Genomic DNA, 16,422 nt, shown 5'->3' with positions numbered 1-16,422 from the left:
ACTTTTCTCTAGTAAGCGCATTAATGGAGGTTTAACAGATCTATGATATGCCATGTTGGGATGATTAGAAAAACCTGAAGGTAGAACCTGTGTGTGAGAATGTGTTTAACTTAAATCCAACGTCTCCTCAGAAGCCAAATCTCTGTATTAGCACTCACTCCAGAGAAAACATCACCTCACTGTATCCACAACAACCATTAATGTGTGCTCTACAGGCAAATTGGTTGAAACGTCACATGTACAGATGTTAACACACATCTCAGTCGAGGCTGGAGGAGATTCAATGGACCAGTACAAACAAAATGAAGACTACACTGGCTCCCTGCTAAGTGGGTGAAGCAAAGGCAATGGGAATAAGTGATTTCTAAAAACACTCTGAGGAGTCCATGAGATGAGTTTGTTCATCACTTTGAGGAGTATTTAAGGCAGACGGTCTGTTTACAAAACTCATCCAGAGAAACTATTCAGGAGAACAAAACAAAAACACTTACATAGAAGAGTAAATGTTAGAACTAGAAGAATAAAAGAAAGAGAATAATACAGAAGTATTCGTCCTTGGTGGGTGTTTCATGGTGAATGGTATTATTTTTGTCAGCCTTGCAACAAACTGTAATTTACATTCTACGACAGTGGTGGTTCAGCAGAGTGATTTTAAAGTATAGATGAATGTCTTTCACTAAAGAAAGAACTACAAAAACAATGACGATGGCTTTTGTTAATGTTCAATATGTTGTGAAGCAAAAACTTCATTCTTCAAAGAGTAATAATAATTTAAGGCATATTCATAATGCAGTTAAAACAGTTTACATGCATATCTGAGAGCTTTGTCACTGTATGGGATTGTTCATTCAAATGTGCAAATGGTTATAAAGCAAGCAGAAATTTCCAATGCAGACTATGTCCCAGTATGTGTCAAAACACTTTCAGCACATTTTTATACTTACCATTCTTCAGCAAACATTCATTCAGCAAACAATAATTCATTTTTCACTTCAATGTCTAGTGGACACAAACTTACACCAACATGACCATGAAATGCTCACGACTGCGACAATGAACAAATTTCTGAAATCATCACATCGCTATCTATTACTGTTAATTTCATAAGACAATCTATTTAAGCAGAAGCATTATTCAAAATGATGAAAACATCAGTTTATATTTTATGGTACTTTCCAGAAAAACATCCCACTTTAAAATCTTGAAACATGGTCATGATATCTGAGGTGCAACAAGTGTCCACTAACAGACAGGCCCCAGTCTCACTAGTGAATTAATCATCAAACAGCTCTCTGAAGAAGTTGCAGATTTGCAGCCTTTCAGCATTAAAGCATATCAAACAGGTCAACATTGCAGTTGTTTAGATGTTTAAAGCAAATACAAAACTCTACAGTTTCAAAAAGTGCAGAAGAAGTGGGCTTTTCCTGCCCCCTGCAGGACAGGATTGGTAGATACAAAGTGACAATGTGACCACATCTGACAACTGCAATGTTAGACCAAACATCAATCACTCACTTAAGCAGGACAGCCACGCAGAGAAAAGCATTAACGTATGAAAACAGGTGAGGCAGAAAGTGTGTTTGCATACAAGTGTGGTTATGTGGTGATATAAGGATGATTTAAGTTTGTAATATATCTGTATTAAAGGTTCACATCAGCTCAGGTAGTCCTTAAATCCCACACTAGGAGATTGCCATGGTCATAGCAGCACAGTGTATGTTTGAGTGGAGCAAAAAAATAAATCAATTAATAAAACAAATAATAATCAAGCGAGCAAACAAAGCTGTTGTGTTGCTGTGGTCCGTCTTACTGGCCCAAGAAGCAGAAGTGTGCTCCCAACCAAGACAGAAGCAGAAGTTGTGTATTACCAGCCAGAATCACACCTCATGACTTTCAATTTGTTAAGTAAATCAAAATCAGTCAGCAATACACCCAGCAAAAACAAAACAATCGAGACAATAAATAAATAAATAAATAAATGACAATAAAGAAAATGTCTGTTAGAGCAAAATCAGACGGACAGACATCAGAAAACATCAACATGAATCGAGATGCCTTCTATACACACAGCATGCAAAATCAAATCATAAAACCAACATAAAAAGCATGTGTATGAATGCAGCCCAAAACAAACCAAAATGGTCCACACACAACTTTCCTCCAGCATGCACCACCCACTCCAGGTGTCCCTGGCAACAAACCACCCAACATCCGCCCAACGGACCCGCATGACAATGACCCTACAACCCATCAATCATCCCATGGAGGAAGCGAGAAGTGTTTGGGTTGCTGTTGTTTTGTTTGGTTACCCAGATGGCTCTTCTCTAACCTGCGGACCGCGTGTTCGGAGACACTGATGCTGCGGGAGCGGAAAGCGTCCATGGCTGACAGGTCCCTCAGCTCTTTAACTGGAGAGCTGCTGCTATTGGCTACCGCTGCTGCTGCCTTCGCCACTTTTGCCGCCCGCAGACTGCGTGCGTGATGATGGGTACCGTGGTGTAGGGCGAGAGGGTAATGGGCCCAGGTTGCAGTTACGGTGGGCCGTAAGGGGGTGGATCATCATTAGAGGTTGAGGTGGTTTGGGGTTGTAGGGGCAGTGTGTGGTGTGAGGACATTTATCAGGAGTCACCCCAGCACCAGAGCAATGTGAGCAGGTGACACACGCCACGCAGAGGAGGTGGGGCAGGAGAGGGGCCACAAAGGTAAAAGGGCAAGGAGGTCACAGGGGGAGGGAATGGGCCAAGAGCAACGTAGGAAGAATCCAGGATGACACGACCACCCCCCAAAACCACAACCACAACGTAGCACCCAATCGCGGAAGGCCAGGGGAGGGGTCAAATGAAGAGGTGAAAGAAAAAAAACAAGGTGAAAATTAACAGCAGTGAACACTATGAATCAGGTAACAGGAGAGCGGAGTAAGGAAAGAGGATAAAAAAGGACAAACTGAAGGAAAAACAGACAAGCTACAGCAGAGGGTAAAAAACAGCTTCTGCTATTCAGAAAAGAAAATACACACCAAGTATTCAGGAGAGCAACAAAATAAACATTATTTCACACAGCAGGTACATAGTGAAGCCAAGGACTAGTACAGGAGAAGTAAAATAGTAGGGATGGACTCAGCAAAGGCCTGATGAAATGAAAAGTTAAAACACAAGAACAACAACACATCTGACTGAAAATGAAATGCTAGGTTAAATTTGAGGGTTGGAGCACAGCAAGTCTGAACTAAAAACACAGGAGTCTGAGAAAAAGGATGTTATCTGTTACCTTATGTAAAAATTAAATCTAAAATTTAATAGTTGAACTGAACTGATTTATTAAATTAAGCTTTATGCTGTTTAGTAATGTGCATCTTAAACAATTGTTATGAAATATCTTTTAAAATTGGCTCCAATTATCTCAGTTGTCCAATATTGCAGCCCTCCAACCCTACAATGAGCAATGACAAGCACAGGAAAAATTATAACACAATGAAAAACTGAAAGTGGGGTGATATGGAAGGAAGCGGAAGCACTGTGTTTTAATATGTAGAAATTTGAAATGGGGTGTGATTAATTGGTACAGCAGAAAGAATTTAATGGTTGTTTTTCTTTAAAACAAAAAAAAATATACAGTTTGAGAGGGCTTGGGGTATTCTATATATATTTGAGGCAGGTAAGATGCACATTGAAAGAAGGAGAAAGAGATTAGCTAAAAAGCTACAGAACATGGGAGAGGCAGCATACCTGATGTTTAGAGAGTTGTATTTTTATGGCATTATCGTTAGCATTTTGGTCTTGGAGTGGATAATCCACAACTTCTGGTCAATGTGATTATGAATGTTCAAGACTAAACTACAGGGAATCATACACGTTCCAAACCACTTTAGGAGATATTGGGATGTGGTATGAACAACAGACATTCACACCACGTACAGATGACAATGATGCCTTGCCGAGAAGAGCTTCCTTACATCCTCCTTACTCCTCCGTGTGAAAGACAGTGTGTATTTCTCTTGGTCAACAAGTAAAGTTTGCGTTTATCACAAACAAAACTGATAATGACAAGATGAAGACCCTAATATTCACCCTGTAAGCTCTGGGAGCTACAGGACAGGTGGTGGACATAGTGACACAAACACCTGGATAATGCAATGCATCTGCAACTATAACAACACACTCCAACTTCAGCTTCTACCATAGTTGAATTATACAGTGAACTGAAGGGTAATGACTTTAGAATACATCATATTATGCAGATGTTCTTGTTACTTTGTCCTCCACTGCATGTCATTCACAAGAGAAGTGGGTTTCAAATAAACATAAATCATGGCAGAAAAGAACACAAAAAATCTATTAAAAAAAATAAAATAATGATCACCATGGCAACCTGAGAAGAGTCATGTCAACCATCACACCACAGTACCAGTCATGCTGAGTCCCCTGTTACCTTGGCAACAAAGGCCACATGGTCAATGTGCTGTGTTTGTACGTCAGCACCTGAACCCGAGTGTGTTTGCTTTACCTTTTGGGTCGTTCATTGAGGCTGGTGCTTCTGGCACGAAATGAACTTTGTTCATGACCATCATCAAATGGCAGCAGTGCATTGGAACGCAAACCCTGAACACAGAGAAGAGGGTCATGAGTAAACACAATAAAAATTTGCAGTAACAGTGAAATTTTATTTAAAACTTAGCAGGGTTTGCATCAACTAATAAAGAGCAAAGAGAATTTAATATTTTCACAGTTATGAGTATGTTTTATAGACATCGTTCCATAGACAGTGTGGCTCATTGGACATCAAGTGAAGAGTGAAGTGCACATGTGCTCCTCAGATTCAGGGATGCAATGACAAGATCTGCCTTTTGGATTCTGACACAAACCTTGTGTTTTGAAAAATATTGAAGAAAAAGTTGCATTTTGGAAAAGTTGTTTATTTTTTGCCAACTCAAAAACATCAGTAAGACTTATCTGATGCAGGAAAAGCAGGGATATGCCAGCAGGATTTTTGTGGGTTACAGTGCTGATATTATATTTCAAAGTACTCACCTTTGTGATGTACTGAACAAAGTCCTTGCGGAAGGGAAGTCTGCAGCGTATGAACCACATGGCAATCACATGGTGTGCCAGAGACACTATGTACTGGTTGAACCTGATGGAAAAATAACAGCTCAGGGTGTGTATGTGTGTTTGAGAACACAGGAAAGGTGCATTTGTGTGTGTGAGCACTTACTTGGAGGGATTAGTGTAGGGCAGCGAAATGGCAAATACACTAACATATTGCTCAGCTACAAAATTGGCATAAAGATGAGGCAGGCGTACAAGAGCTACAAAACAGAACAAATGAAAGAACATATTGGCCAAAATTGCAATTTTTTTTAGCTCCTTGTGCAATGAAAAATTCACTGTCCTTGAACTTTCAACAGTTATAAAAAACTATTTTACCTGCTTGATCATGATGAAAATTATTTTAAAAACAGACTGTTTTTGATACTCACTGGAGAGGAACTCTAGCATTGGCGATGCCATGGCAACAGTGGCAGAGATGTGGGTGAGCTTGACAATAAGAGCAGGAAGGAGCTTGATCATGATGTCAGGCATCTCCACTGTGCACATTGTAAGAGCCACCACACATTGCTTGGCACAGCGGTAGATGAGGCCGGTTTCAAGACACTGAACCAGCTCTCTCTTGGAGGGGAAAGGAAATTAACATCAATTAAATCACAGCTGAAATGACTGTGTGAAACTCAAACTGTAAGTTTCTAAACATCTCTTCAGAAATCTGATGTTGATAGTTCAGACTGTGTGACCATTTTTCAGCAGCTGGTTAAGTTCATCCTTATGTTTTATACCTGTCTGGACTGCTCCAGATAGTTATGGTAGGAAGTAATTGCAGTGAGGACGGGAACGACTGCCAGCTGGACATCGGTTCGGGAAAAGCCTTCGGGAGTCTTCTTTAAGCGCTCTGAGATCAGGCGGTCTGTCACCTACAAATGCAAAGGACATTTAGTGATTTGAACACAAGGGAATAAACAAGGGTTTCTGTAAGCTTGTAATTACCAGTGTTTGAAAGGTAAAATGTATTCAAAAATAAATAAAAACTGGGCAAAATATTTAGTAACAACGATCATAATATACTGACACTATTGATGATGGTTATTACTGAACAAGACATTTGTGCTGTTGAAAAGGTGACTGCCTGCTTTTTTCATCCCTCATGGATGTCAAGCACAGTGATGAGATCTACTGGCAGTGACAGTGGGTCCATCTTTGCCACAGCTCACACAGTGCTTTAATATGAGTTCAGTATGCTAATTCCAAACTGGACTACACTGGTTAAAACTGTTCTTGCTCTGCCCATGTCTAAGGTTTCAACAGAGAGAAGAAGGGTATTTATCTGCAGAATCAAAATACCACTCCAAAGTCATCTGGAGGAAGAGAGAGTGATGCAGCGTATCAGTGTTAGAAGCTGCAAGGGCATATTAGACATTGCAATGGGCAACTCTGCCATCATTAAGGAGAGAAAATAAAATGTTACCAGGTGGCCTAGAGGCAATTTTTTTTCTTACAAATGGGAAAAGTAGCTATTTAGCAGCTATTTTTTTTTTTTTTTTACTGTTCATGAAAGAGTCAAACTGTGTAAGGTTGTCATTCCTTTTTTAACCAGTTTGTCCAGTAAAATAAATTCTTTCCAGACACTGGACGAGCAAGAAAAGATAATTAAAAAAATTTGAAACCTTGGCTTACAAATATAATGAGTATATGTAAATGAAAGTGTGAGTAATTTTACTACCATGCAGCAGAGCATAGAACAGAGCTGGTCCAAGCTGCAGGGTGAAGTGAGCAGCAGCACTTTGTACTGCAGTGTCCATGGCAGCTTATCAAGAACCAATTTCAGCACCTTCCAATCTGTCTCCTGCAAGGAAAAAGAAAACACAATGTGAGACCTATCACTTCTTCTTGACAATCAGTAAAAAGGAAATGAGCAGAACCAGTCATATGAACAATGTCACCAGTGGACCAATATCCCCCATTGCTAAATATTTACTTCTCAAACAGTTAGACCTGATTTTGGCAATGAATCATTTATGAACAGGTTAATCCTTTAATTCGTGTACCATCTTGAGGCACTGCAATAAGACACTGAAGGCCGGAGCGTAGGGCAGGTAGGCTGAGCGTATGGAGGCTGTTTGAGATAGAGGAGCAGCAGGAGGAGCAGGGCTGCCTGCCGGGGGAGAAGTTGAACCTGTTGGCTTCTTCTCACTGACGCGCTTTTCTGGTTCACTAAACAATAAAATACACAGTCAGCTGGAGTCCCACAGAGTATTTAACTCAACCATCTGAGAAATGTGGCTGCTGTAGTGTGTTTCTGTGTTCACCCTGTGTCACAGTAGCAGTACGGGCTGAATCTCATGGCCCCGTCTTTGTTGGGAACCCCAAGACGATGAAGAGAGTCTGCTCGCATTATTAGAAAGAAATCAAACACCTGAAGAAAATAAAAAAAAAGGTAAGGTCAAGACAGGATGGACAGATAGGCAGGTACATTAAAAAAAACTATATGTAGAGATATGCAGAGATAAATGTATCTCCATACCTGTAGTCGAATACTGGAAGCGATTGAAGAACAGTACTTGTTCTTGTAGTGAAGCTGCAGGTGGCTGATAAGGAGCTCATAAACACGACTTGCGTGGCTGGCTGGAAGGCTGTAAAGCTTGCTCTACCAGAAGAAGAAAAATGGAGGCTTATAACCAACTACTTCAGACCAAACTGAATTACTTGTAACTTGTGATAAATAAAGAAAAGATAATAATAATAATAATAAAATTAATAATAATAATAATAATAATAATAATAATAATAATAATAATAATAATAATAATGGATTGGATTTATAGAGCGCCTTTCTAGACACCCAAAGCACTTTACATTATTGACCCATTATTCATTCGCTCTCACATTCTCCCTCTGGTGGTGGTAAACTACATCTGTAGCCACAGCTGCCCTGGGGCAGACTGACAGATGAAGATGATGTAGATTTTTTTTTAAAACTGTGATTTACTTAATTACTTTAACAATATCCAGAACCCATTAAAACATGTCAGAGAGCAAAAGGATTACCACAGACCTGGGAGTGGACCAATATCACACACTTAAAGTTTACGCTTTTTCCTATTACTGTATTTCCATTGTTCTCACTTTTAGTATAGCTTGTAATTACTCTTATTTTACTAGTTTTCTAGGATAGCATATCTTGCATTTTTATCTGCAGCTTTGTACAGCACTTTGCATTGTTTTACATGTGCTATATAAATACATTTGACCTTTAAGATCCTCTCAAGTTACAGATAACTTTTTTTCTAAATCAACCATTGCACGTATGTTGCATGTATGTGGTCGCCTGCAGGGGCAGGTGTCATGTAAAAATTCGGTATCTAGAATGGCTCAGGTAAGTATAATGTTAGTGGAAGGTTTGAAGCTTGTGGAGCTTTGACAAGAAGGAACGAGGCTTACGCTGTCAGGGGCCGACAGCAAAGGTATATCCCTGAAATCCTTCCAACCCTCTGCTAAACAGTAAATAAATCTATCCATGATAATTGCTAGACAATCGATGTAAACTCAGTCTGAGCTACATTGACCTGATAGTGGTAGAATAATGGTCAGAGAACCAATTTTTCCCCACAAAACTCCACCTAGTGAATGAAAATAATACCATATAAACTCTGGATGGTAGCGAGAAAATGGACATTTGTAAGACGATCAATATGAACCCAATTTTATCTCAATCGGTCTATTATTGCTTGATATATGTCCAAAAAACTGATTTTCAACTAAAGTGCCCCCATATGGATGACTTTTAATACTCACAGAGAGGCTAAAATCGATAGGGATCTTCTACTAAGGGTCCCCTATGTTGGTTATCAAAAGATAAAAAATCCAACCAAATCTGTCCTAGTAATCACGTTCACATGAAGGATATCCAGCACCAGTGGTGCCAGCAGGTCCAGCGGCGACATTCGGGATAAAACCATTATATCCCAGAAACTCGATTTCAGGAATATAATTAAAAGGTGGATAAAATAATAAAAATAAGGTCAGTGGCAATTTAGACCTCATAAAGCTAATAAGACTTAATATTTATTAGTCTGTAATGGCACAGAAATTAGAATGATTCTATTTTAACTGTCTTTGATTGAAATGTTTATAACTACAGTTGGAGCAAGTTATCTCCACATGTCCACCATGTTACAGTGTCATGTTTCTACAGTATCTAAGAACAGACGACTGCTGCTTTGCTCTATTTTATTGGTGCATTACTGTCGCCCCCTATTTATGTGTGACCCAGACTTAATATCCCCTTACCTAAAAAGCTTAGATCAGAAAAAAAACAAGGTCTTGTGCATATTTTGCCGTCAATACAAAGGAGGTTGATGCCTTTATGTTTTTTTAGGAATCTGTGGATACCCTGACAGACATTTCTAACTTACCCTTCACACAGCATCAGGAAAAATAAAAACTTAGATTTTATGCTGTGCACTAAAAGGTTCATCAGTTAAGAATCAATCCTATGTGACATTTGTGATTTCACTCTCAGGATCGGCATTGGTATACCTGCAAGATTTCTAGCAGACCCAGTATAGCAGTTCTGACATCCTCCATAGGAGACTCTGCTGTGGGGTCTCTCTCAGAAACCTCCACGGGCCCTGAACACACCAAAGAGCGACTGGCCACCTAGTGAAACAGAAACCACTGAAGTTATATCATCACAACTAAAGGAGGTCGAACTGATCTGTGGATATGTGGGTTTGTGTACCCGCTCAATAATGTCCAGCAGGCTGGTGAAGTGGTGGGTGTTGCAGCCCTCAGCAAGGTCCACCAGAAGCTGGGTGGCCTGTTTTCTGACAGCCAGGTCACGATCTTCAGCTATGCCACTGAGCTGAGGGATCACCACCATCTCAATCAACTCATCCTAGGACAGGCACAGAAAGAACACAACAGAAAAGGTTTTATTGTCCTGAAGTTGAATGATCAAATTTACATCATATCCAACCCATTACATGCTCTACAAAGCACAGAAGTAAGTATGAAAACAAATTAAATCAACAACTGTACAGTATTCTTTACCTTGAACAGACATAAACTTCATGGTCATTGTTAAACATAAACATAATGCTGTTTGAACCAGGCATTTGACTGGTAAAGGGCAATCAAACAAGAAATAGCTGGGATAAATGGCCAAAAGATCCTGCCTACTCAATCTATTACATTGCTCTTTTAAGTTTACATTCACTTTTTGAGTATTTATGTGGCTATGGGCAATTATTGGGTGAGTATTAAGATTAAAAAGTGTTCGAAATGCACAAATAACTTTTCATGTGGACATGGAATTGCAATGCAGTGGCAGAAAATATGAAGCACGAATCATGATGGTTATTCAATTAAGAATTCAGAAATCAATATTTGGTGGAATAATCCTGATTCGCAGTTGTAGCCGTCATGTGTCTCATCATACTTTCCCCCGGTCTTTTACTTTGCTGTTGGGTGTTTTTTGCCTTTCCTGTAGCAAAAATGATGGCAGCTAAGCTCAGCATCAATCTTCCTCTGGATCACATTCCAGAAGTTTTCAATGGAGTTCTGATCTGAAAAGTTGGAGCTGTTGAAATACTCTTGTATTTGTGGCTTCCAAAAGATGAAAAAGCCTGAAAATCAGCCAAGCTTTAATCGGTGCAAATCACCTGGGACCATGACAAGACAGATGGGATGTAGTGTATACCACCTGTGGACTGCACATGTGTTGAAGACAGGATTTAACAGTGAGGATGAAAATATGTTTGTGTGGGTTTGTACAGACCTCATAAAGCTGCCGGTTGGTACTCAGAACGAAGGACAAGATATGGAGCACTTTGATCCTAATCACACTGCGAGTCTCGTTTCTTTCACAGTGACAGCAAGATAACAGGAGGTGAGAAGATAAATAACATAGAGCAAAGACAGAACAGATTAATAGAGGAATGCAGAAAATACTGTAACCTTCAGTGATCATCAGCATCAAGTGGCTGCATTATACCTGAAAAATTTCTCCATAAGGCGATGAAGGCTCTGAATCCAGTCGTCCTTGGCAGGCTGGATTGACTGCGCCCTATACGAGATGAGGGTCAACACTGACGCATCCTGTCAGGGTGAGATTAGAAATGCAGTAACGTTATGTAAAGAGACAGGATAAAAAGGCAGGAAGTCACTGTGCAATACAAATGAACCAAAACTAACAGGTCTCTTGTCAGCACATTTCTCCACCAGAATGAAGAACTTCTCAGTGGAACCATGATAACCATTCTGCTCATACAGCTCCTCGACTGTGGTCAGTAGTTCATAGACGATGGCCTTCAGCTCTGCACTGCCTATTGTCTGTGAACACAGATGAGACAGACCACTGTATGAACATGTGCATGTGTCTAGGTTTCCACTAGGATTTTTATTCTTGCTGCTGTAGTGACCAAAAATTATTTATTGTACTTGAGAAATACTTACCAGTCACATCTCAATAACTGTTACAAACACACCGCTGGGGTAAAAATACTCTCAAATCATTTTGACTGTTTAATGTTTATGTTTATGTTTACGCATTTGGCAGACGCTTTTTTCCAAAGCGACTTACAGGGGAAAACCAATTAAATCACTCAATCAATCAAATTTTATTTATATAGCGCCAGATCACAAAAAAGTTATCTCTTGACATTTTATATATAGAGTTGGTCAAAACCAGACTCTAAGTCAATTCTACAGAAACCCAACAGAATCCTCCTGGAGCAAACACTGACCAGTTAACCCTTAATGACCAGTAACAATCCAAAAAAAATGTGGAATAATTCTCTATAAAGTGGTTCTCATTTGTTTTCTGTTCCTGACAAACAGCTGAACAGAAGAGTATGGAAACAGTCATTTAGTCATAACATAAAAAGGCAAATGTCACCTACATTTCATTTTGAAACTGCTTCAATGAAGTGATAAAAATCCTAATTTTTTAACTCTGATCCCATCTAACAAAATCAACAGATGCACATTAATATTACCAGCTGTGTAGATTTTTCCCTAAAGTTTAAATACTTTATCGCAAAGCAACAGCCATAACTTTATTTGTTACACAGCCCTGTGTGAAACCTTTATATTAGCATTAAAGTAAATACTGAAAACAGCAGGTGGAATTTAGTCAAAAATAAAATTCAAAGAAGGTAAAAGTCTGACTTGAGAACAGACACAAAACTTCAGCTGACAAACAGATCAAAAGAAGCTCTGTAGGAGAATTTGCTCATTTTGATGTTGTGTAACTATGTTGTTTAAAACAAACTGGATAGAGTTAAAGGTTATTTCCATTTTTAATCCTAAACTAAAAGGGTTTCCCTTGTACTCAATATTGTCAAAGCAGACAAAGTGCAGCATTTATTAGTGACTATTTTAACCCAGTGATTTTTAAACTACCCTTTTTTAAACCAGGTAGGAACCAGTAATTACAACACACAGACACTGTGGAAAGTTCACATACCTGGATCTGCTGCAACAGTCGCTCTATGATGCCCAATAAGATGTCCCAAGTGACCACCTGCAACTCTTTCCCATACTTTTTGATCAGTCTGGTGATGGAGAGGACAATCTCATAGGACACCACCTCATTGGCACATGACATGGCCTGAGGAGCAGAGCAGCAACAATAAGCACAATTGATGAGTCAAGTCTCATTCATAGTATTTAATCATCTATTTAATACTTCTTAGTTTCAGGTCTTTTGAGTGTGTACCTTATAGAAGGATGGCAGAACCAGTGTGGGTGTGTTTTTGAGGGCTGGGAGGCGGTGTGCCCCCCACAGTGCCATTCCAACAAAGAACACTGCACCCCTCAACAGTGGTGCATCCTCCATGTACACCCTGGTGGAGATTGCAAGTTTAACACCATAACTCATTAACAGTCCATATGCTCACTAATGCACCAAAAACTTCAGGGTAATACCTCTCCTCCATTATGCGACACATGGTGTAAATAGCACTGTGGCCTAGATGAGTCCCTAAGACCTTCCGCATCAACTGGAGAGGCAGAAACAGCAACAGACATTAGAAAGGAAGAGGCAAATAACTAGTTAGAAATCATACCCTTGAAATAAGAGACCACAGAATAGATAGCATAAAGTGTCTATTTACAGAACATGCGAGTTCTCACACCTTCCAGCAGGATTCACAAAACTCTTTGACATTTACAGTGCGACAGAGTGTGATAATGAAGACTGTGAGAGAGTCTGAGGGCAGGCAGTTGTAGCACACTACTGCATCCAATACTTGTAGTGCCACCTGGACAGTAAAAAAAAAAAAAAAAAGGAAAGGTCATGCTGAGTGTTGAACATTTGGAAAGCCAACCTTAACATGAGATCGATAACATGATTCTGTCATGTGGTCAGTGATCATTACCATTGCAATGAAGAGCAAAAAACATTCCTTATCTAGAGAACTGAATCAACCTGGATGTTTTAAATCCCATAGACAAACTCAGATTTTAGTATTGTGATGTATATTAATAACTCAGGCCCCCATACAAGAATTATATTACCATGTAAGAATCAGAAAAAACAATTACAGATTAAAAAGTTACAAGTTGCTATTATTAAAGTACAAAAAAAATAATTAAAAATTATTTTGAAAAAAATTACATTCTGCTATGGTATAAATTACGCTTCAAAGTAGCTCATTTAATTAATATTTGGAGAGTTGTCATAGTATTTGCTGTGGACTGTGATATTCTTTTTGAGTCACAGACTGACTGCAGGTGTTTACTTATTCAGTCATTTGTCTATTATCAGTAAAAAAAAAAAAAAAAAAAAAACAGCTGAAACTTTTAAGCACTGGCATCCTAAACTGTAAAAAGAGAGTTGAAAAAAATGCTGAATCATCTTTGTTAGAAGCTTAGAAATCAAGTCCCTATTGCAGGTTTTCTCTTTATTATAGATCCTTAAGTATAAATAAGAACCTACCTCAATATCTGTTGAAGATGTTGTTCTATTGCACAGGATACATATTTTTCTGTGGAGAGAACCAGCATTGACATATAGTGAGATAAAAAGTGAACTTAATATTCTTTTCAGGTGTATTGTTAACTGAAGAAATTTTGTTCTGTGTGGTGGTCTGACTTACTGGACCATGACAGAGACATTCTGGTCCAAATAGCAGCTGTTGAACTTCACAAGATTGACAAGAACATGGAGAAAGTCTGAAGTGAGACCTATGTCCATCCATAAGAGGACAAAGCAAGCTGAGTGGGAAAAAAAAAAACAAAAAACAGAAAATTTAGAGACAACAGTTAAGTTACAAGTAACTTAAAGGAGTGATATTTTGTTTTTTTAAATGGAATTATGCATTTTAAAACATTTCCCTGTGGTCTACATAAACTGTGAATGATATGCTTGGGTCTGAATTCTTCATTAACTAAACTCAACCCTTCAACTCTTCAACCCTATTTTTAAGTTATGACGCGAGACTGGTCGTTTTGAGCGCTGGCCCTTTAAATCCAAATGAGCCACTTCACACCCCATTCCCTCCAGGTTGTTGACCATGTTTTCTGTCCCATTCAGCCACTTGTGTTCGTTAATACAACCAACTGAATATTTTAGGTAATTGGCTCAAAGTTTGGACATATTTTCAGTATGGACGACAACCACTGCTGCTGACAAACGATAGGCTCTATGCACAGCCTCAATACTTCCTGAACTTCAGGTGGGTCCTTTATTTCCTGTCTTTTATTATTGGACACACTGATTAATCCAGGTGTGTCTGCTACTTCTTGTTGTGATTACTGATTAATTATGCACACCTGGATTAATCAGTGTGTCCAGTAATGAAAGGCAGGAAATAAAGGACCCACCTGAGGCTCAGGAAGTAGTGAGGCTGTGCATAGAGTCCATTATGGTGTACTTGAAGAAATGTTCATCAGAGCTCTTGACCTTATATTTGCAAATGTCGTGACGTTACTACTAGTTATGAAATGTAACAAATTGAGCAGGAATTGAAACAGGTTGTAGAAATCCACTTGATTTTTGTCGGAATGAATATAAAAATAGCTTTGCAGCACCTGGAGGGTTCAAATTCAAACTTTTTGAGCTATTAGGGTCCAAATACAAAAATAAATGTACCAAAGACTAATAAAAGTGGGTTTAGCAAAATATAACTCCTTTAAATTATAGAAATGAAAGTTTATTCATTGTAATAATTCATCAAATGGTAGAAAAAAGAAAAAGGAGAACAAGCTGGCATTCAACCAGAGAGGCGCTCTTTTTGATCATTCTCTGTGACTTTTACCTATATCCTCCTCCAGATAAGTGATGTCTTTGCCATTTTCTGTTAAGGCCTTGAAGACCTCCAGCCTGTCAGACAGGTCCTCGTTGCATGGTTGGTAGTCTCTGATTATCTTGAAGAAGTAGGCTCTCAGAGGGCCAAGCCGCTCCCCCTGTAAATCAATATTGAACGTGACTTTGGAGAATAACAGAACATATTTTGACTTTTTGTATTTTCTGGCGCATTTGTTTTCCTGTTTTTTTTTACCTGTCCTTGTATGATGGCCCTGAGCAGCTGCAGTACAGCATGTCTGGCCTCTGGTGGCTGCTCTGGAGTCAGCATGTCCTCCACAGCTTTCCATACTGCTTCCACTGCATGCTGAAAAACACATGTACATCATTTGAGCAAACACACAGGTCCAACATTAGTTAATAGTAGCCATGAAAGGCAAATAAAAAGTTAATATATATCAAGTTATAAAAAATTAAGTTGTTCCTTCACAGCTTCATTGGAAATTTAGAAAAAAAGAGCACACTTTATTGGATAAAATTACCATTACTTTGAAAGAGTTTGATCAGCACAATTAATTAGTCAAGCCTTTACTCTGCAAATAAAGCTCAAGTAATATTTATACAATTCTACAATAAGATTTTACATGGAAAAGAAAGTGATTAGCCAAAAACCATGGCAAAATTGAAAATTAGGCCTATTTAAATGGAAGTGACTCTCCTCTTTCACTGCTCCACTATATTAACATATCACTTCAGCTGCACACTCACCTCCTCAAACTTTTTAGTTTTGGCAAGATCACAGACATGGTTCATCATCCGAACTCGGTTGCTTAGACCACAGTCCGGGTGGAGCTCCTGAAAAGGGGAAGAGGATGGAGAGAAAACAGTCTCAGAATGGTAGTAAAGCCATACTGTATGATCAACAAATAACAAATGTGTACAGTAATTTGTGCATAACTCTGGGCACTCAAATTTAAGTTCAAATCTACAACATTAAGCACTTTGAAAAACCAGTGTTACTAATGGACAAATAACAGTCTGAATAAATATTCTTAGTATCTTACATACAGATTTTAATTTCAGTTTCATGGATTGTTTCCTAGCTTCCTGTTCTGGATACATAGG

The 16,422-nt window shown here is 38.9% G+C and overlaps 1 protein-coding gene across 5 annotated transcripts in view; it reads right to left on the bottom strand.

Moving 5' to 3' along the window:
• tsc2 (TSC complex subunit 2) overlaps positions 1 to 16,422 on the bottom strand; it is a 34,138-nt gene that overhangs the window by 15,593 nt on the left and 2,123 nt on the right. For 3 of the 5 annotated variants that reach the window (XM_030135134.1, XM_030135124.1, XM_030135143.1), the window contains exons 3-26: positions 16,066 to 16,152; positions 15,554 to 15,664; positions 15,311 to 15,458; positions 14,150 to 14,267; positions 13,990 to 14,038; positions 13,187 to 13,312; positions 12,978 to 13,051; positions 12,769 to 12,895; positions 12,517 to 12,660; positions 11,244 to 11,381; positions 11,044 to 11,147; positions 10,828 to 10,909; positions 9,790 to 9,945; positions 9,588 to 9,707; positions 7,573 to 7,695; positions 7,358 to 7,464; positions 7,097 to 7,262; positions 6,772 to 6,894; positions 5,831 to 5,965; positions 5,477 to 5,666; positions 5,212 to 5,305; positions 5,028 to 5,130; positions 4,504 to 4,598; positions 2,330 to 2,470 (exon numbers count right to left, since the gene is read on the bottom strand). In XM_030135134.1, the coding sequence (XP_029990994.1) occupies positions 2,330 to 2,470; positions 4,504 to 4,598; positions 5,028 to 5,130; positions 5,212 to 5,305; positions 5,477 to 5,666; positions 5,831 to 5,965; positions 6,772 to 6,894; positions 7,097 to 7,262; positions 7,358 to 7,464; positions 7,573 to 7,695; positions 9,588 to 9,707; positions 9,790 to 9,945; positions 10,828 to 10,909; positions 11,044 to 11,147; positions 11,244 to 11,381; positions 12,517 to 12,660; positions 12,769 to 12,895; positions 12,978 to 13,051; positions 13,187 to 13,312; positions 13,990 to 14,038; positions 14,150 to 14,267; positions 15,311 to 15,458; positions 15,554 to 15,664; positions 16,066 to 16,152 (2,861 nt within the window). Of the gene's footprint in view, positions 1 to 2,329; positions 2,471 to 4,503; positions 4,599 to 5,027; positions 5,131 to 5,211; positions 5,306 to 5,476; positions 5,667 to 5,830; positions 5,966 to 6,771; positions 6,895 to 7,096; positions 7,263 to 7,357; positions 7,465 to 7,572; positions 7,696 to 9,587; positions 9,708 to 9,789; positions 9,946 to 10,827; positions 10,910 to 11,043; positions 11,148 to 11,243; positions 11,382 to 12,516; positions 12,661 to 12,768; positions 12,896 to 12,977; positions 13,052 to 13,186; positions 13,313 to 13,989; positions 14,039 to 14,145; positions 14,268 to 15,310; positions 15,459 to 15,553; positions 15,665 to 16,065; positions 16,153 to 16,422 lie in introns of those variants that run through there. The other 2 variants (XM_030135154.1, XM_030135165.1) reach the window with 2 other exon arrangements.

This window comes from Sphaeramia orbicularis, chromosome 1 (genome assembly GCF_902148855.1).
Source record: "Sphaeramia orbicularis chromosome 1, fSphaOr1.1, whole genome shotgun sequence".
Taxonomy (NCBI): Eukaryota; Metazoa; Chordata; class Actinopteri; order Kurtiformes; family Apogonidae; genus Sphaeramia; species Sphaeramia orbicularis.
This window is presented reverse-complemented; position numbering and strand designations above follow the sequence as displayed.